The sequence below is a fragment of the Pan troglodytes genome, chromosome 9 (genome assembly GCF_028858775.2).
Source record: "Pan troglodytes isolate AG18354 chromosome 9, NHGRI_mPanTro3-v2.0_pri, whole genome shotgun sequence".
NCBI lineage: Eukaryota > Metazoa > Chordata > Mammalia > Primates > Hominidae > Pan > Pan troglodytes.
In genome coordinates, this window is record NC_072407.2 from 66,639,990 (window position 1) to 66,660,062 (window position 20,073).

Below are 20,073 nucleotides of genomic sequence, written 5' to 3' on the forward strand. Positions count from 1 at the left end.
TTAATATCAGCGGAGACTTTATTTGGGCCAAGCTTGAGGATTGCATCCCAGGAGCACAGATTCAAGTTGCCCTGAATATACACTCCGATTAGCAGCAGTTGAAATGGATTTTAAAAGGACAAGAGAGTTCCTGAGTTGTTTACTAAGAATTTACATTAAAATAACAAACTGGCTGGCTGCAGTGGCTCAGGCCTGTAATCCCGGTTCCTCTGGCAGCTGAGGTGGAAGCATTGATTCAGGCCAGTTTGAGACCAGCTTGGACAACATAGCAAGACACCGTCCCTACAAAATAAATAAATAAATAAATAAGTAAATATATAAATAAGTTGTCATAGTGCATGCCTGTGGTCCTAGCTACTCAGGAGGCTGAGGCGGGAGGATTGCTTGACACCAGGAGTTGGACACTGTAGTGAGTTATAATCATGCCACTACCCTCCAGCCTGGGTGACAGAGCGAGACCTTGTCTCTAAAAAAATAAAAATAGGCCGGGTGTGGTGGCTCACACCTATAATCCCAGCACTTTGGGAGGCTGAGGTGGGCGGATCACCTGAGGTCGGGAGTTCGAGACCAGCCTAACCAACATGGAGAAACCCCGTCTCTACTAAAAATACAAAATTAGCCAGGTGTGGTGGCTCATGCCTGTAATCCCAGCTACTCGGGCGGCTGAGGCAGAAGAATCACTTGAACCCGGGAGGCGGAGGTTTTGGTGAGCCAAGATCTCACCACTGCACTCCAGCCTGGGCAACAAGAGCCAAACTCTGTCTCAAAAAAAAAAAAAAAAAACCCAAAACAAAAACAACTAAATAAAAATAAATTAGTGACACCCCGTCTCTACCAAAAAAATAAAATAATTGGGTGGGTGTGGTAGCACGTGCCTATAGTTCGAGCTACTCCAGAGGCTGAGTTGGGAAAATCACTTGAGCCCAGGAGGCCAAGACTGCAGTGAGTTATGATTATGCCACTGCACTCCAGCCTGGGTAATAGAGCAAGACCCTGCCTCAAAAAAAAAAAAAAAAAAAAAAAAGGCTCAATAAAAGGTTATTTGAAAGATAAAAATCAGGCCAGGCATGGTGGCTCACGCCTGTAATCCCAGCACTTTGGGAGGCTGAGGTGGGCGGATCACCTGAGGTCAGGAGTTTGAGACCAGCCTGGCCAACATGGTGAAACCCCATCTCTACTAAAAATACAAAATTAGCCAGGCATGGTGGCGCCATGCCTGTAGTCCCAGCTACTTGGGAGGCTGAGACAGGAGAATTACTTGAACCTGGGAGGCAGAGGTTGCAGTGAGTCGAGATCACGCCATTGCACTCCAACCTGGGCAACAGAATGAGTCTTACCACAACCTCCGCTTCCCGGGTTCAAGCGATTCTCGTGCCTCAGCCTCCTGAGTAACTGGGACTACAGGCACGTGCCACCATGCCCGGCTACTTTTTGTATTTTTTAGTAGAGATGGGGTTTCATTATGTTGGCCAGGCTGGTCTTGAACTCCTGGCCTCGTGATCTGCCCGCCTCAGCCTCACAAAGTGCTGGGATTATACGTGTGAGCCACCGCGCCTGGCCTATCAGGGGAGTTTTCAATAGGCCCTAAGGGAGTCAAGTCTGGGTTTCTGAGACAAAGAAAAGGTTGGAGGGGTCCTGGTGTTCCTGGCCTAGATCAGGCTTGGGCTGCAGCCATGAAGGTGCTGTGATCAGGGGCAGTGGAGGCTGCTGGCCCCAAAGGGACACACTCTACTGGGCGTGGTTGGGGGTTGGTGACACAGGCATTGAGAAGTGACAGCAGATAGTGCAATGTGTGCATGGGTATAACTTCTGGAGAAGTTCAGGTAACATCTATGCGAAGGCACAGATTCTTGGTGTTAACGAGCATGCATATTGGCCTGCCATGTGATTATATTTGTATCATCAACTCGCACTCCTGGAGTTGGGAATCATGTCTTTTTACTTAACACAGGTAAGGAGCCCTGCTCAGGATGGGAAACACAGATAATACTTAACACATTTTGGGAAGGAGTAAAGAAGTGAAGGCCAGGCGTGGTAGCTCACGCCTGTAATCCCAGCACTTTGGGAGGCAGAGGTGAGCGGATCACCTGAGGTCCGGAGTTCGAGCCCAGCCTGACCAACATGGAGAAACCCCGTCTCTACTAAAAATACAAAATTAGCAGGGCGTGGTGGAGCATGCTTGTAATCCCAGCTACTCAGGAGGCTGAGGCAGGAGAATCGCTTGAACCTGGGAGGTGGAGATTGCAGTGAGCTGAGATTGTGCCATTGTCTGGGCAACAAGAGCAAAACTCCATCTCAAAACAAAATAACACAACACAACAACAACAACAAAAAAAGGCTTAGCTCACAGGTATGCACTAGAGAGGTTGAGCTAGTATGCTAGCTGTGTGATCATTCCTTCTGTCTTGCTGCTCTGCCATTTTAAACACATCTTTACCTTATGACCCACTGTGGCTGCTTGAGTTCCAGCCATCACATTCATCGTCCAGCCTGCAGGAAGGAGGAAATGAAGAACAGAAGATAAAAGGCCCATGCCAGCTGTCTGTCAAGAAGCTTTTTCTGGAAGCTGTCATATATCCCTTCCACTTACATCTCACTGGACAGAACTTAGTCACATGGTCATACTAGCTGCAAAGGAAGCTGAGAAGTATCAACTTCATTCCAGGGTGCCATGTGTCTAAATTAAAAATTATGAGTTTTTTTAGTCAGGGAGAGAGAGAGAAAGGATATTGGGTGGACAGCAAGCAGTGTGGCCACACAGGGATCACCTCTGAGAAGAGGGACCTTTGAGGTTCCATGCCTCCCAGGAGATGCCCACTTCCCTGCCTTTCCGGTCAGCCATGGAAGGGCATGGTTAATACGAAGCTGGCCCAGATCCACGTGTGGTCCCCTCATCTCCCCAGTGACTTCTCTCCAAGCCTCTGTCCCCATTCCCTGCAACCTTGGTCACCAAAGTCACCCTGATTCCCAATTGTGGGTCCTCCAATCTCTTCCCTCTCAGCATCTACCAGACAATGTTCCCCGCTGGGATGCCCCTGCCCAGATCACTCTAACCTTCAGGGCCCCAAGTCAGTTTCACTGCTGAGGACAACAGCCCTCTTTCCTGGTTCCCTGTCCCTTTCCTGAATTAGTTTCTGCGGGAACTGAGCCACATGGTTTGGCTTCATCAAAGATAGATTTGCCAAATTGACATACAATTCACATATCATAAAATTCAGCCTGTAAAATTGTACAAAGGCTAGGCGTGGTGGCTCATGCCTGTAATCCCAGCACTTTGTGGGGGTGAAGGGGAATGCTTACTTGAGTCCAGGAGTTTGAGACCAGTCTGGGCAATATAATGAGACCTTGTCTCTCTTTTTTTTTTTAAAGTGTACAAGTCGGTTGTTTTCAATATATTCACCGAGTTGTGCAACCATCACCACTAAGGCACAGGCGGATCTTTTTTTTTTTTTTTTTTTTTTTTGAGATGGAGTCTTGCTCTGGCACAATCTCGGCTCACTGCAAGCTCCGCGTCCCGGGTTCATGCCATTCTCCTGCCTCAGCCTCCTTAGTAGCTGGGACTACAGGCGCCCGCCACCACGCCCGGCTAATTTTTTGTATTTTTAGTAGAGACGGGGTTTCACCGTGTTAGCCAGGATGGTCTCGATCTCCTGACCTCGTGATCCGCCCGCCTTGGCCTCCCAAAGGCCTCCCGGCCTTTTTTTTTTTGAGACAGGGTCTCATTCTGTCACCCAGGCTGGAGTGCAGTGGCACAATCTCGGCTCACCACCAGCCTCTACCTCCTGGGTTCAAGTGATCTTCCTACCTCAGTCTCCCTAGTAACTGGGACTACAGGCATGAACCACCATGCTCAGATAATTTTTGATTTTTTTGGTAGAGACAAAGTCTCTCTGTGTTGCCTGGGCTGGTCTCAAACTCCTCTGCTCAAGTGATCCTCCTGCCTTGGCCTCCCAAAGTGCTGGGATTACAGGCATGAGACACTATGCCCGACCCTAAGACAGATCTTTAATCTCAGTGACTTCTCACCAAAAGAAGCTGCTTTTCTCCTCTGAGCATTGCAATTCTCATGTCATTATGAGTGGCCCAATCAGGTGTTCAGAGGTTCCAGTTGCTCACCTATGTCTCCTCACAGTCACATAGGTATCTTCCCTTCAGTGCCTCTTTGCTGAAAATCATCTCTGCACCAGGCACTGTGCGAGGCTCTGGGGATACAGCAGTGAATATGCCGTGCATGGGCCCTGCAGGCACCAGGTACCAGGTGGGAAGGGTGTTCCAGGGGCGGGAACGCCACTGCTAAGGTCTGCAGGCCAGGAAGATGAGGGAGGTCTGGGCTGAGCAGTGGTGAGGATGGAGATGGGATATTGCCCGCAAGCTGTGGCTCGCGTGGTTTATCTTGGTGGAGAGCTGGGTGTTTCCAGTGTTTGGCTGGGGCAGCTTCCAGCTTTGGACACACTTCTATTTTTGTTTCCTCTTGGGCTCCTTCTACAGGGCTTATTCCCAAACGCTGGAGTGCTGGGTCAAAGGGCTCCGGAGGTTTTATTGGTCTCAGGAAATTCTGAGACCGTGCTGACTTGTACGCTTTTAGAGAGTGAATTTTATGACATGTGAATTGTATGCCAATTTGGCAAATCTATCTTTGATGAAGCTGACCAGCGTGGCCCAGTTCCCACATGGAACAATTCAGGGCAGGGACAGGGAGCCAGGTGTGAGGGCTGTTGCCTCTGAGCCACCTGTGACCTGTGCTGTGTTCTCTGCTGCAGTTGCCAACTAGAGTTGAGTTTTACCTTTTGGATTTATTTTTTGCCAGTTTAATGGATGTTTAATGGCACCTCGGAGCTGTCTTTAATGTGTGTCTTTAATTACGAGGGCAACTGGCAGCCACGGGGCTTGGCCCTGGATTTCCACCTTGTTTCCTAATTGGATGCTGGGCTCCAGCCTTGCTGTCCCACCCGACAGCAACAAGGAGTGGAGTGGAGCCGGGTGCAGTGGCTCGCGCCTGTAATCCCAGCACTTTGGGAGGCCGAGGCGGGTGGATCACCTGAGGTCGGGAGTTCGAGACCAGCCTGACCAACATGGAGAAACCCTGTCTCTACTAAAAATACAAAATTAGCTGGTCGTGGTGGCGCTTGCCTGTAATCCCAGCTATGTGGGAGGCTGAGGCAGGAGAATTGCTTGAACCCAGGAGGCAGAGGTTGCAGTGAGCTGAGATCGAGCCACTGCACTCCAGCCTGGGTAAGAGCAAGACTCTGTCTCCAAAAACACAAAACAAAACACAAAGGAATGGAGTGGAGGAGGTGGCGGGGAGCAGGGGGTGGAGGGTGGGGTGGGGTTGTGGGTAGAGTGGGGCTGGGAGACCGCGAGCTCTTAGCGCCAGAGGAGGACTGAGATTTCAGCCTCAGCTGCCCTACTTGCCCCCATTCCCTTCTGAGCTGCACTTTCCTGGCCTCTGAAATAAGAGTTCATTTGTTCAAAAACATAAAAAAAAAAAAAAACCTGCCTTCAGTATCTTGGCTCTGCCACTTCCTGGCTGTGTGGCCTTAAGCAAGTGACTTAACCTCTCTGGGCATCAATTTTTTTCATTGTAAAGTGGGGATAACCAATAGATCCTGCATTTTTTTTTTTTTAGATGGAGTCTCTCTGTCGCCCAGGCTGGAGTACAGTGGCGCAATCTCGGCTCACTGCAAGCTCCGTCTCCCGGGTTCACGCCGTTCTCCTGCCTCAGCCTCCCGAGTAGCTGGGACTACAGGTGCCCGCCACCGTGCCCGGCTAATTTTTTTTTTTTTTTTTTGTATTTTTAGTAGAGACGGGATTTCACCGTGGTCTTGATCTCCTGACCTTGTGATCTGCCCACCTTGGTCTCCCAAAGTGGTGGGATTACAGGTGTGAGCCATCGTGCCCGGCCAGCTCCTGTATTTTACAGCTGAGGAGGGGATTAAGTGATTGAGATGTGGGAAGTGCTTAGAATGGAGCCCAGCAGAGATCAGTGGGCAGCGGACGTCGGTGCTCTCATGGACCCAGTGGGCTCAGCACTGCGCTCTCTGCACTGCAGTCATGGGTGAGCCCATGATGGCTTCCACTTGACAGGGGAGCAGGCAAAGCAAGCACGCCAAGGTGCCGGGTGGCCATGGAGTGGAACCCTGCTGTGGGAGGAGGATGGGGGCTGCTTTACAAGAGAAAGGACTTTTCTTTTCGTTTGTTTTTTGAGACAGGGTCTCACTTTGTCACCCAGGCTGGAGTGCAGTGGTGTGATCACAGCTCACTGTAGCCTTGAACTCCTGGGCTCAAGTGATCCTTCTGCCTCAGCCTCCCTTGTTGCTGGGATGACAGGTGTGCTCCATCATGTGAGGCTAATTTTTGGATTTTTTTGTAGAGATGAGGTCTCACCATGTTGTCCAAGTTGGTCTTGAACCCCTGGGCTCAAGCAATCCTCTTGCCTCAGCCTCACAAAGTGCTGGGATTACAGGTGTGAGCTACCATGCCAGGTCATGAAAGGACTTTTCTGAGAAAGGGACAGTTGAGAGACCAGTATGGGATAAGGGGAAAGGGTGTGTGTGTGCGTGTGTGTGAGTGTGAATGTGTGTGAGCATGTGTGAATGTGTGTAAGCATGTGTGAATGTGCATGCGTGTGAGCATGTGTGAATGTGTGTGTGTAGGGAGTTGGGGAGTGTGTGACTCAGACATGTTGAGCTCCAAGTTGAGTGGTCGGCGATGCAAAGGTGCCGAGTGGGGGAGAGCGATTGAGGAACCAGCGTGGTCAGAGTGGAGGAGAGGAGGAAGGATGAGGTCAGGGTGGTGAGGCGGCGCCTCTCCACGGCCTTGAAGGTCATGGTGAGCTGCTGAGTCAACTCAGGGAGAAGCCACTGGAGAGCTTTAAGCCCGGCATGGCCGTGAGCCAGGCAGTTTCTGAATGACTCCTTCAGTGCTGGGTGGATGCCCCCTGGAGGAGGATTCGTGCCTGCACCCCAGCATGGCTTGGAGGCACAGGGTGAGGCACAGCAAGTGCCCCCCTGGAGCATGGGAGTGCCCGGGGAGAACAGGAAGGGAGAGCCGGCCTGGTGTCAGGTAGTGGGGGCTGGGCTGGGCCTCACTCTACAGTAGCGGGACCCCAGGCTGCGCAGTCTGCACTCTGAGTCACGGGGCACCTGGACGGGCACTGGGCAAATGGCCCTGGGCCCCACCCTTCCTGGCTCTGGCTTCCCACTGCCTCCTGCCACCTGGGTAGCTCTTTGGGACCACTCCCCTGGGCATTACTGCTAACTCCACCTCCACTATTTCACCCTCAAGTGGTGGGTGGGGAGACGACCCCTTCTCAGACACTTGGGTGGGAAGGAGGGGGACCCCGAAGATCTAGCAACAGAGGGTCAGCTGCCCAGAAGGCTTTGGAGGCTGTTTTTTGTTTTTTGAGACTGGGGCCCTGAATTATCTGCTTAGAGAGCTGGGCCCCAGCCAGGCCGCTGGGGTGCCAGGCGGAGCTCCGGGGCTGCCTGCAGCAGGGAGAAAGCCTCACTCTGACCTGGCTCTGGTTGGCTCAGGGCTCTTGCTGGATCTGGGCCCCCACCTGCCCTGGCCTCCTTGGCTTCCCCTTCCGCCCAAACCCCAGAGCCCTCCTGCTTCTGGCCTTTGAGACTGAACCAGAGCTAGCTAAAAAATTCGAACCCAGGCTGGGAGCGGTGGCTCACGCCTGTAATCCCAGCACTTTGGGAGGCTGAAGAGGGTGGATCACCTGAGAGGTCAGGAGTTCCAGACCAGCCTGGCCAACGTGGTGAAACCCCCGTCTCTACTAAAAATACAAAAATTAGCCAGGTGTAGTGGCGCACGCCTGTAATCCCAGCTACTCTGGAGGCTGAGACAGGAGAATCACTTGAACCTGGGAGGCGGAGGTTGCAGTGAGCTGAGATCGCGCCATTGCACTCCAACCTGGGTGACAAGAGCGAAACTCCGTCTCAAAAACCAAAATAAAACAAAACAAAAAGCCCCCCAAAATTAGAGCCTATAAGAGGACTGGGAGATGGAGTCCTTCCCAGCCCCGCCTGCGTGGATGGAGAAGCCGATTCCCTGGGGAGGAGACAGAGGCTGACTGTGCTGTCCCTCTGTCTGTCTGTCTTTCTCAGCTTCTTGCCCACCTCCGGGGTCCCCATGCTGGGCAGCAGTGGACAATGAGCCCCCCCACTTTTTTTTTTTTTGAGACAGAGTCTTGCTGTATCACCCAGGCTAGAGTGCAGTGGCACGATCTTGGCTCACTGCAACTTCCGCCTCCCGGGTTCAAGCAATTCTCCTGCCTCAGCCTCCCGAGTAGCTGGGATTATAGGCATGTACCACCATGCCCAGCTAATTTTCGTATTTTCAGTAGAGATGGAGTTTCACCATGTTGGCCAGGTTGGTCTCAAACTCCTGACCTCAAATGATCCACCTGCTTCGGCCTCCCGAATAGCTGGGATTATAGGCATGTACCACCATGCCCAGCTAATTTTTGTATTTTCAGTAGAGACAGGGTTTCACCCTGTTGGCCAGGCTGGTCTCAAACTCCTGACCTCAAATGATCCACCCGCTTCAGCCTCCCAAAGTGTTGGGATTACAGGCGTGAGCCATCGCGCCCAGCCGACACTGAGCCCCCTTAAAAGCTGCAAGGAAGAGATATCTGAGAAAGCCAGTCATTATGGCACTGTAGTCATAGCAAAATATGCAAACATTTAAAATATCCGTCAGCAGAAGGCTATTTAAATGATGACGGGATAGCCACGTGGTAAAATACTACACAGCTGTTAAAAAGGTCAAGGTTCTGAACAGAAATGAAATGGACTGCAAAATACATAGTGAAGCAAGGAAGGTGTGTGGCTGTGTATGTGGTTGCAGCCACTTGTTACAGGCTCACACATGCAGCCATTTGTATCCTCAGGAAGGACACAAGAAATTGCCTTTGGAAATGGGATGGGGACCCGGTGAAGGGATGGGAGACAATTTATTTTTTTCTCTATACTCTTATGTATGTTTTTTTTTTTGGAGACGGAGTCTCCCTTTATCCTCCAGGCTGGAGTGCAGGGGAGCAATCTCGGCTCACTGCAACCTCCACCTCCCAGGTTCAAGCGATTCTCATGCCTCAGCTCCCTGCCTGGGATTACAGGCACCTGCCATCACACCTGGCTAATTTTTGTATTTTTTAGTAGAAACGGGGTTTCTCCATGTTGTCCAGGCTGGTCTTGAACTCCTGATCTTAGGTGATCTGCCCGCCTCAGTTTCCCAAAGTGTTGGGATTACAGGCGTGAGCCACGGTGTCCGGCCTCTGTGTACTCTGGATATTGGTTTTTCTTTTTCTTTTTTTTTTTTGAGACAGAGTTTCACTCTTGTTGCCCAGGCTGGAGTGCAATGGCACCATCGCGGCTCACTGCAAGCTTTGCCTCCTGGGTTCAAGCGATTCTCCTGCCTCAAGCTCCCGAGTAGCTGGGGTTACAGGCATGCACCACCACGCCTGGCTAATTTTTGTATTTTTAGTAGAGACAGGGTTTCTCCCTGTTGGTCAGGCTGGTCTCGAACTCCCGACCTCAGGTGATCTGCCCGCCTTGGCCTCCCAAAGTGCTGGGATTACAGGCGTGAGCCACCACGCCCAGCCGACATTGTTTTTTTCTTGAGACAGGATCTTGCTCTATTGCCCAAGCTGGAGTGCAGTGGTGTGATCACAACTCACTGCAGCCTTGACCTTCCTGGCTCAAGGGATCCTCTCACCTCAGCCTCCCGAGTAGCTGGGACCACAGGCACGCACCACCATGCCCAGTTAATTTTTTAGTGTTTTTGTACAGATGAGGTCTTGCTATATTGTCCAGGCTGGTCTCCAACTACTGGGCTCAAGCGATCCTCTTGCCTAGCCTCCCAAGATGCTTGGATTACAGGCATGAGCCACCACACCTGGCCTCATTCTTGACACTTTTGATCATGTGCTGTATCTGAAAAAAAATTTTAAGGGAAAAGTCCAAGGTAAAGGGACCACTTCCACCCTTTAAAGAACACCCTGAACACCTAACTGGGCCTTGGAATCCCCGGATCTCAGCGTCAGCTGATGAGCAAAGCCCCTCTCCAGCCTCCCCTCCTCCCCACAGACGCCCTCTGCCTGACTCAGCTGAGGCGAGTCAGATAACCAGATGGAGGTGCAGCCAGGCTTGTCTGGAGTGACAGATGTGAGAGCAATAGAGACATGGCCCTGCCCCTAAGGCCTGAGGAAGGGTGTGACTCAGATATTGAGCAAGACAGAGGCCCTCAGCCACCAGGAGGTGAGCCCATCACCACACTTGGCTAACCCCGTGGGAGCTGCTGGGCGCGCACAGGACAGGTGCTCCTGAGGGATGCCCGTGCGGGGGTGGGTATGCAAATAGGAACAAGCTTTGCAGAGTGGACGGATGCTTGATATTATTATTATTATTTTAATATTATAAAATACTTTATTAAAATTCAGGAAGGGTTAGGTCAGGTGTGGCTCATGCCTATAATCGCAGAACATTGGGAGGCTGAGTCACTTGAGGTCAGGAGTTTCAGACCAGCCTGGGCGATATGGTGAAAACCTCATCTCTACAAAAAATACAAAAATTAGCTGGGCGTGGTGGTGATGGGTGCCTGTAGTCCCGGGGAGGCTGAGGCATGAGAATTGGTTGAACCCAGAGGTGGAGACTGCAGTGAGCCAAGATCACGCCACTGTACTCCAGCCTGGGCAATAGAGTGAGTGAGACTCCATCTCCTCCCACCCCCAAAAAAAAGTAAAATAAAAAAGTAATAAGATTCAGGAAGGGTTAGTATTTTTAATTCAGTATATATATACATACATATATATACACATACATATATACATACATATACATATATGCACACATATATACATATATACACATATATACATATATACACACATATACACACACATATATACATATACACACACACACTCATATATATATATATATATATATATATATATATACTTTTTTTTTTAAGACGGAGTTTTGCTTTGCTGTTGTCCCCCAGGCTGGAGTGTAGTGGCCCGATCTCGGCTCACTGCAGTCACCGCCTCTGGGTTCAAGCAATTCTCATGCCTCAGCCTCCCCAGTGACTACAGGCATCCATCACCACCACGCCTGGCTAATTTTTGTATTTTTAGTAGAGACAGGGTTTCACCATATTGGCCAGGCTGGTCTCAAACTCCTGACCTCAGGTAATCCACCCACCTCGGCCTCCCAAAGTGCAGGGATTACAGGCGTGAGCCACCGTGCCTGGCCAGGTATAGAATTTTAAAAAAACTTATATTTTAGGTTCAGGGGTACACATGCAGCTTTGTTATATGGTAAACTCATGCCACGGGGGTTTGTTGTACAGATTATTTTGTCACCCAGGTATTAAGCCCCGTATCCAATAGTTATTTTTCCTGCTCCTCTCCCTCCTCCCACTCTCCACCCTCAAGTAGGCCCCAGTGTCTGTTGTTCCCCTCTTTGTGTCCGTGTGTTCTCATCATTTATCTCCCACTTATGAGGGACGACATGCGGTGTTTGGTTTCCTGTTCCTGCATTAGTTTGCTAAGAATAATGGCCTCCAGCTCCATTCATGTCCCATGAAGAACATGATCTCTTTCTCTCTTTTCTTTTTTTTTTGAGATGGAGTTTCCCTTTTGTTGTCCAGGCTGGCTTGCAGTGGTGCGATTTCGGCTCACTGCAACCTCCGCCTCCTGGGTTCAAGCGATTCTCCTGCCTCAGCCTCCCGAGTAGCTGGGATGACAGGTGTGAGCCACCATGGCTGGCTAATTTTGTATTTTTAGTAGAGATGGGGTTTCTCCATGTTGGTCAGGCTGGTCTCGAACTCCGGACCTCAGGTGATCCGCCCGCCTCAGCATCCCAAAGTGCTGGGATTATGGGCGTGAGCCACCGTGCCCAGCCTTGATCCTTGATATCATTAATACTAAAGATAATAATCAGGTTGGGTGTGGTGGCTCACACCTGTAATCCCAGCACTTGGGGAGGCTGAGGTGGGCAGATCACCTAAGGTCGTGAGTTTGAGACCAGCCTGGCCAACATGGTGAAACCCCATCTCTACTAAAGAAAATAGAAAAATTAGGCATGGCAGCGCATGCCTGTAATCCCAGCTCTGTAGGGAGCTGAGGCAGAAGAACCGCTTGAACCCAGGAGATAGAGGCTGCAGTGAGCCGAGATTGCTCCACCACACTCCAGCGTGGGTGATAGGGCGAGACTCTGTCTCAAAAATAATAATAATAATAATAATCACCCCAGGGACATTTAATGAAGGCTTGTGCTGGGCATCAAGGCCTGGAATTCTGGCAACAACGAGAGGATCACTCCCATTTCCAGAGGTATTTCAAAAGGGCTGAACAGCTGGCTGTGCTCCTCTGCTACCAATCCTGCATGGTTTCCTGTGGCCTGGTCAAGCCCAGCTCACCTTGACTATGGGTGCCCCTTGCTCCTTGCACTCTTGCCCCACTGCCTTCTTTTATTTGGCTCTGCCACTTAAAAGCTGTGTGACCTTAGGCAAATTACTTAACCTCTCTGTTCCCTCCTCTATAAAATGGAGATAATCCATAGTCCTTATTTCACAGACTAGTCCAGAGCCAACACGTTAGTAAGTGTAAAGCACTTACAACCATGCCTAGCTCAAGGGAAGCCCGTGTTTGCTATGATGTCATTATTACACCATATTTAATCAAATCTAAGATGTTGGCCAGATGTAGTGGTGCACGCCTGTAATCCCAGCACTTTGGGAGGTCAAGGCAAGCGGATTGCTTGAGATCAGGAGTTCAAGACCAGCCTGGGCAACATGGTGAAACTCCATCTTTACAAAAAATACAAAAATTAGTTGGGTGGATGGTGGATGTCTGTGGTCCCAGATACTGAGGAGGCTGAGGTGGGAGGATCCCTTGAGGCAGGGAAGTTGAGGCTACAGTGTGTTGTGATTGCATCACTGCACTCCAGCCTGGGTGACAGAGATCCTGTCTCAAAACAAAAAACAAAAAAAAACTAAGATGTCATTGATTATAAAAATGTCACTAAGAAAAGAGAATGCTGCCAGTTAACGATGTCCCAAGGTTCTTTCATCACTAGAATTTTTCTTTTGTATTTCTCGAAAGAGCTCTGTTTCACTTAAATGTAGATTCTCATCATATATAATTCTCATGCACACATAAAAAGGATAATAGAAGCAAAATAAATTGGTTACCATGTTCAGAAAACTCCTTCACATTTAGAGTCCAACTTGTGTGAATCATTTTTGGTCTGAGAGTCTTGATGTCTGTGTCTGCCTGCCACCTCCTTCTCTGAGTCCTTGAGAGTTCTACAGAGAGCAGTACTGCTCCAAACATTCCATAAAACAGCCATAAAACAGCCAGGCGCTCTTAAGCCAGCTTTACAATTGTGCAGATGAAGTGGAGCCGAGTTTTCACTCTGCTCTAGGAGTGTCACTGACAGGCCGGGCGCGGTGGCTCACACCTGTAATCCCAGCACTTTCAGAGGCCGGTGGATTGCCTGAGGTCAGGAGTTCGAGACCAGCCTGGCCAACATGGTGAAACCCTGTCTCTACTAAAAACACAAAAAAGCATCTGGGCGTGGTGGCAGGTGCCTATAATCCCAGCTACTCAGGTGGCTGAGGCAGGAGAATTGCTTGAACCCGGGAGACGGAGGTTGCAGTGACCCGAAATTGCACCACTACACTCCAGCCTAGGCGACAGACACAGCGAGACTCTGTCTCACCAAAAAAAAAAAAAAAAAAAAAAAAAAAGGGAGTGTCACTGACAAGCCTGGTTCCCTTCCCCTGGGGTTTCCCACCATTTGAGTCCCAGGGCTAAAAAGGGTTCTGCTTGCCTCTAGGATTTCTTCCAAGCTGCTGACACTCTTCTGAAGGATTTGATGCTGGTGCTTTTCAGGTGTGGGTCCTGACAGTGATGTTGGGACGGCAGCTAGCCAGACAGCAACTGTACCATGTAAACTCACTTCAGAGGTGTAGAATGGGGGCTGCGTGAGGCAGCTCATGCCGTCATCTCAGCCCTTCAGGAGGCCAAGGCGGGAGGATCACTTGAGCCCAGGAGTTCGAGACCAGCCCGGGCAACACAGCAAGACTCTGTCTGTACAAAAAACAAGCAAAATAATTAGCCAGGTGTGGTGGCACACACCCGTAGTCCCAGTTACTCAGAAGGCTGAAGTAGGAGAATTGCTTAAGCCCAGGAGGTTGAAGTTGCAGTGAGTTGTGATCTTGCAACTGCACTCCGGACTAGGTCACAGATTCAGACTCTCTTAAAAACAAAACAAAACAAAAAGTGAAACGTGAACATTAAGCATCTTGGAATAGATAAAACATGCATAATTTCCAATCTTTTTGCTGACCATGCTTCCAGCTGCCTCAGAGCAGTCGTACATTCTGTTCCTGCTGCCTGGAATACCCTCCCTTCCTTTCCACTTTGCCCTGTCAACCCAGCCATCCCTGATCTCATGCGTACTCCAGGATGCCTTCCCTGATCATCCTGCCGAGGTCAAATCCCCTCCCCTTCATAGCACCTAGTACGGCTACAACAGTCTCGAGCGTATAGAGGATGGGGTGGGGTGAGGTCACAGGAGTGATGCTCCCTTCTATCTGGGGTTCAAGGGAGGCTTCTTGGAGGAGCATCTGAACCAGGCTTCCCAGGGGATGTGGTTTGGGTAACTTTGAGAAACACTGAAGGGAAAAGAAAGAACGCTGTAGTGAGTGAAGCCTGGCATTTGGGAAGATGGGTGTGTGGGTGCCCAGACTCACCACGCAAGGCCCAGAGCCCTTTTGAGGCCCTCGAAGGTCCCAGGCTGGGGTCATCCTCTCCAGTTTCAGTTTGAGAAAACAAGGCCCAGAGAGGTGAAGGGCTGTCCGGTCATTGCCCATGGAGCCAGGGGAGCTGTGGGCCTTCCGCCGCCAACCTCTGGGCTAGCCCTGCAGAGATGCTAGGAGGATGCAGGGAGGTGAGGTGGGGGCTGAGGTAGGACTCAGACTGCCCAGGCCCGCCTGCACCCGGAAGGAGGAAGCTGCACAGGGTGTCTGTGGCTGGCCCCGGGATCCCCCACTCGGGGACTTCCTCTTCCTCTCAGGGCAGGTGCAGCTGCCACAGCGAGACGGGCACCCTGACCCGGGCATGGAGGGGGGCAAGGGGCCCAGGCTCAGAGACTTCCTGAGTGGGAGTCTGGCTACCTGGGTGAGGGGGCAGGTGGCAGCGGGTTGGGGAGGGGAAGTGAGCCCCAGCCAGGGGCTGGTGTTGGCGCTGGCCGGGGGAGGGTGAGGCAGAACCAGGCCGGAGGGGAGGGCTGGGTTCAAATGTGGGGGATGGAGATATGGTGTGGGGGGCTGTGGTGAGGGAAGAGGGAACAGAGGCACTCAGAGGACGGGTGAGAAGGGGTGCTTGGGCTCACTGGGGCAGGTCGGAGGGGCTCAGAGTTCACTCTGCTGGTTGGCTGACCCCTCTGGGCTCCTCACAGGCGCTGGGACTGGCCGGGCTGGTCGGGGAGGCGGAGGACTCGGAGGGGGAAGAAGAGGAAGAGGAGGAAGAGCCGCCCCTTTGGTTGGAGAAGAGATTCCTGCGCCTCAGCGATGGGGCCCTGCTCCTCCGGGTGCTGGGCATCATGTAAGGGGCATCGGGCCGGGGCGGTGGCGGGGAAGGATCTGAGAGGAGGGGAAGCGGTGGGCGGAGCCTGATGCTCAGTGGGCGGGGCCTGAGGGACGGTGGGCGAGGCCTGTTGACGGGAGGCGGGTCCTCGAGCCCACCTCCGGCCCATAGTGCCCCCAGCTCCCGAGGGGGACCTCGGATGCTCAGAGGCCTTGACGGACCTGCTGCCTGGCGAGTGTGGAACCTGAACCGCTTGTGGGGCCGACTGAGGGACTTCTACCAGGTAAGGGGTCTCGAGGGAAAGGCGGAGACGGGAGGGGAAGAGAAGCCCCTTCGGGAAGGCGCCTCATATAGTCTGCCTCTCTGCCTCCAGGAGGAGCTGCAGCTGCTGATCCTGTCGCCACCCCCAGACCTCCAGACATTGGGATTTGACCCTCTCTCAGGTGCTCTCCCCATCCACACCCTCCTGCCTCTGCCCCCGCACTACTCTACCTTCCCCGCCCCAGTTAACCCCTTGTGGCATGTGCCTTGCAGAAGAAGCGGTGGAGCAGCTGGAAGGCGTTCTTCGGCTACTGTTGGGAGCGTCAGTACAGGTGAGCCGGCGGTGGGAAGGAAAGGTTAGGGTCGAGCTTTGGCGGTAGAGGAGGGAGATCCTGCACCAGCTCCCCTTCCTGTCTCCCCTCAGTGTGAGCACCGGGAACTCTTCATCCGCCACATCCAGGGCCTCAGTCTCGAGGTCCAGAGCGAGCTGGCCGCTGCCATCCAGGAGGTACTGAGACGGTTCGGCAGCCCAGACTGGTATGGCACCTGGGACGCCCTTGCCACACCGCGGCTTCCACTGAACTGCTCTTCCTGCGCCCCAGGTGACCCAGCCGGGGGCCGGCGTGGTGCTGGCACTGTCTGGGCCAGAGCCTGGGGATCTGGCACCTGCCGAGCTGGAGATGCTGTCCCGGAGCCTGATGGGGACACTGTCGAAGCTGGCACGGGAGCGTGACCTGGGGGCCCAGGTAGGGGCAGCAGGGGCATCGTGGACTCAGGTTGGGGAACTGGAGGACCATCAGGGAGCCGATTGTGCAAGGGAGATGGAAGTTTGGGGCCCAGGCATGGGGTTGTGGTCTGAGGTCTTGGGCCATCAGGGATGTCACAACCAGATGGCCCAAGACCCCAGACCACAACCCCATGTCTGGTGTTGTGGTTGGGGGTCGATGTGCAGAGGCATTGGATAAGTTAATCCTGACCCTTGACCCCTGACCTACAGCGGCTGGCTGAACTGCTGCTGGAGCGAGAACCCCTCTGCTTGGGGCCTCAGGCTCCCTCTAGGGCTCCCGCCGAGGGCCCCTCGCACCATCTGGCCCTGCAGCTGGCCAACGCCAAGGCTCAGCTGCGGCGTCTGCGGCAGGAGCTGTGAGTTTGCGCAGCCTGGGAAGGGGACTGAGTGGAGAGGGGCAGATTAAGCCTGGATGGGACCCTAGCCCTGGTGGCTACGGGAGGGGTCAGGCCTGGGAAGGGCTGGGGGTTGTGGGCCCCCAGACCCTCCCTAGACTCCCCTTCCCTCCAGGGAGGAGAAGGCCGAGCTGCTGCTAGACTCCCAGGCCGAGGTGCAGGGTTTGGAGGCCGAAATAAGAAGGCTCCGCCAGGAGGTGCGCTCACATGCTCCCCGCCACCGCGGCATTCCCTAACCTCCCCGCACCCGGTCCCATTGCCTCCCTCCCAACCCGGCTCCTTCCCGTCCCTAATCCCTCTGGCCCGCGGCTGGCTGTTCCCAGCTCCACACCGTCTGGCCCAGGCCCAGGCGCTGTCGGGACAGGCCAAGCGGGCCGAGCTGTACCGCGAGGAGGCAGAGGCGCTGCGGGAGCGGGCCGGCCGCCTGCCCCGCCTGCAGGAGGAGCTGAGGCGCTGCCGCGAGCGGCTGCAGGCGGCTGAGGCCTACCAGAGTCAGCTGGAGGTGAGGCGGAGACGGAGCCGCGGGGCGGGGCGTGCGCGAGGGGGCGGGCCAGGAGGAGGGGCGAGATAGGGTCCTGAGGGCAGAGAGGCAGGTTCTCTGGAGGGGACAGTCACAGGTGGAGAAATGGGTGAGGACAAATTCAGGGAGGTGGCGTCTGGGAAAGGGCCTCCAGAGGATGGGGCAGGTGGAGGGGAGGGGGGGGCTGTGTAAGTGATGCAGCCTTGGAAGGAGGGCGGTTCCCGGGGGGGAGGGGCGGGGCATGGACAGAAGGGCGGGGCCTGCACAAAGGGCGGGGCCAGGGGCGAGGGAGAAAGTACCTGAAGAGATCTTGGTGGGAAGAAGATGGAAGGGAGTGGCGGGGCCTAGAGACTGATGGGGTGCAGGGTGGGGGAAGGAGGCAGGGTCTGTGACAGGCTGAGGGGAAGGAGTTTGGGACCCTCAGGCGCTGGAGTGCATGGGGGCTGCATGGCTACCGGTTCTCCCTGCTCTCCCACCAGGAGGAGCGGGTGCTCTCAGGGGTGCTGGAGGCCTCCAAGGCGCTGCTGGAAGAGCAGCTGGAGGCTGCCCGAGAGCGCTGCGCCCGGCTGCACGAGACCCAGCGCGAGAACCTGCTGCTGCGAACCCGGCTGGGCGAGGCCCATGCGGTAAGGTAGCCAGAGTGATCCCACTTGGGTTGCCCCGTCACCCCATGACCCCATTGATTCCCTAGTGGTCCCTAGTGATTCTTGCAACCTCTGCTCTTGGTGACCTCTAGTGACCCTCCGACCTACACACTCGGCCTGGCCATGGTGTGGAGGGCTTGTCTGACCCTTCCCTCACCCCCAGGAGCTGGACTCTCTGCGGCATCAGGTGGACCAGCTGGCTGAGGAGAATGTGGAGCTGGAGCTGGAGCTTCAGCGGAGCTTGGAGCCACCTCCAGGATCCCCTGGGGAGGGTGAGGGACCCCACTGGAGGGGCTGGGGTGGGGGCTGCCTATGCTTTCCAGCAGGTGTACTGGGGAGAGCCTCTGACTCCCTCCCTTCTCCCAAGCCTCTGGGGTGTGTATGTGAGGAGCCAGGCAGTAAGGGAGGGGTCCTGACCTCATCTCTCATCCTCAGCACCCCTAGCAGGAGCGGCCCCCTCGCTGCAAGATGAGGTGAGGGAGGCAGAGGCTGGGCGGCTTCGGACCCTTGAGAGGGAGAACCGGGAGCTTCGGGGGCTGCTTCAGGTGCTTCAGGGGCAGCCAGGGGGCCAGGTAAGTCCCCTCCCCCAGGGTCCTGGCCGGCCCTTCCCCTAGTCCCTCCCTGGGCCTGACTGTCCCTCTCGTATGCCCTCAGCACCCCCTGCTGGAGGCACCGAGAGAGGACCCTGTTCTTCCAGTGCTGGAGGAGGCTCCCCAGACTCCTGTGGCCTCCGACCACAGCCCTCAGGGCTTGGTTCAGAAGGCAAGGGATGGAGGCCCCCAGGCCTTGGACTTGGCTCCCCTGGCATTAGACTCAGTGCTCGAGGCATCAGCTGAGTGTCCCCAGGCACCTGATTCAGACCCACAGGAGGCAGAGAGTCCCCTTCAGGCAGCTGCCATGGACCCCCAGGCCTCAGACTGGTCCCCGCAAGAGTCAGGCTCTCCTGTGGAGACACAGGAGTCCCCGGAGAAGGCTGGCCGTAGATCCTCTCTCCAGAGCCCTGCCTCTGTGGCCCCACCTCAGGGTCCAGGGACCAAAATTCAGGCCCCGCAGTTGCTGGGAGGAGAGACAGAGGGAAGAGAGGCTCCCCAAGGCGAGTTGGTGCCTGAGGCCCGGGGATTGAGACAGGAGGGCCCTGAGCACAAGCCAGGGCCTTCGGAGCCCAGCTCTGTGCAGCTGGAGGAGCAGGAGGGCCCAAACCAGGGCCTGGACCTGGCCACGGGACAAGCAGAGGCCAGAGAGCATGACCAGAGGCTGGAAGGGACGGTCAGGGTCCCAGCCTGGCAAAAACCACAGCAGAAGTCAGAAGGGGCTCTTGAGGTCCAGGTCTGGGAAGGCCCAATCCCAGGGGAGAGCCTGGCCAGTGGTGTCGCAGAGCAGGAGGCCCTCAGGGAGGAGGTGGCACAGTTGAGGAGAAAGGCTGAGGCCCTTGGAGATGAGCTGGAAGCCCAGGCCCGCAAGCTGGAGGCCCAAAACACGGAGGCTGCCCGCCTCTCCAAGGAGCTGGCCCAAGCGCGAAGGGCAGAGGCCGAGGCCCACCGGGAGGCAGAGGCCAAGGCCTGGGAGCAAGCCCGGCTGCGGGAGGCAGTGGAGGCTGCTGGCCGGGAGCTGGAGTCTGCGTCCCAGGAACGGGAGGCGCTGGTGGAGGCGCTGGCAGCAGCGGGCCGGGAGCGGAGGCAGTGGGAGCGTGAGGGGTCCAGGCTGCGGGCCCAGTCGGAGGCCGCCGAGGAACGGATGCAGGTGCTGGAGAGCGAGGGCCGCCAGCACTTGGAGGAGGCTGAGAGGGAGCGCCGGGAGAAGGAGGCCCTCCAGGCGGTAGGTCAGGTTGGGGCTCACCGCTGGGGTTGGGAAGCAGAGTTCCAGGC

At 54.5% G+C, this 20,073-nt stretch overlaps 1 protein-coding gene and 1 long non-coding RNA gene across 8 annotated transcripts in view; one reads left to right on the forward strand and one right to left on the reverse strand.

Annotated features, from left to right (window-relative positions):
* Positions 1 to 15,547, reverse strand: LOC107967111 (uncharacterized). Of its 3 annotated transcripts, none has more exons than XR_010147233.1 (4): positions 15,408 to 15,547; positions 14,767 to 14,945; positions 2,438 to 2,490; positions 1 to 282 (listed from the first exon to the last, which is right to left on the reverse strand). It is a non-coding gene; the product is annotated as an uncharacterized LOC107967111 (long non-coding RNA). The 3 variants fall into 3 exon arrangements; XR_010147232.1 differs by lacking the exon at positions 15,408 to 15,547 and adding an exon at positions 13,842 to 14,688 and having other exon boundaries at positions 14,767 to 15,037; XR_001707335.4 differs by lacking the exon at positions 15,408 to 15,547 and having other exon boundaries at positions 14,767 to 15,022.
* CCDC88B (coiled-coil domain containing 88B) overlaps positions 15,038 to 20,073 on the forward strand; it is a 17,594-nt gene continuing 12,558 nt past the window's right edge. For all 5 annotated transcript variants that reach the window (XR_010147228.1, XR_010147229.1, XM_003313060.6 and 2 more), the window contains exons 1-14: positions 15,038 to 15,193; positions 15,474 to 15,619; positions 15,773 to 15,884; positions 15,975 to 16,044; positions 16,136 to 16,194; positions 16,287 to 16,370; positions 16,465 to 16,608; positions 16,860 to 17,005; positions 17,160 to 17,241; positions 17,388 to 17,546; positions 18,044 to 18,190; positions 18,372 to 18,480; positions 18,644 to 18,780; positions 18,863 to 20,023. Coding sequence is in view for 3 of the 5 variants with exons in the window: in XM_003313060.6 (XP_003313108.6) it covers positions 15,134 to 15,193; positions 15,474 to 15,619; positions 15,773 to 15,884; positions 15,975 to 16,044; positions 16,136 to 16,194; positions 16,287 to 16,370; positions 16,465 to 16,608; positions 16,860 to 17,005; positions 17,160 to 17,241; positions 17,388 to 17,546; positions 18,044 to 18,190; positions 18,372 to 18,480; positions 18,644 to 18,780; positions 18,863 to 20,023 (2,616 nt within the window). In the remaining 2 variants the exon portion in view is untranslated. The remainder of the gene's footprint in view (positions 15,194 to 15,473; positions 15,620 to 15,772; positions 15,885 to 15,974; positions 16,045 to 16,135; positions 16,195 to 16,286; positions 16,371 to 16,464; positions 16,609 to 16,859; positions 17,006 to 17,159; positions 17,242 to 17,387; positions 17,547 to 18,043; positions 18,191 to 18,371; positions 18,481 to 18,643; positions 18,781 to 18,862; positions 20,024 to 20,073) is intronic.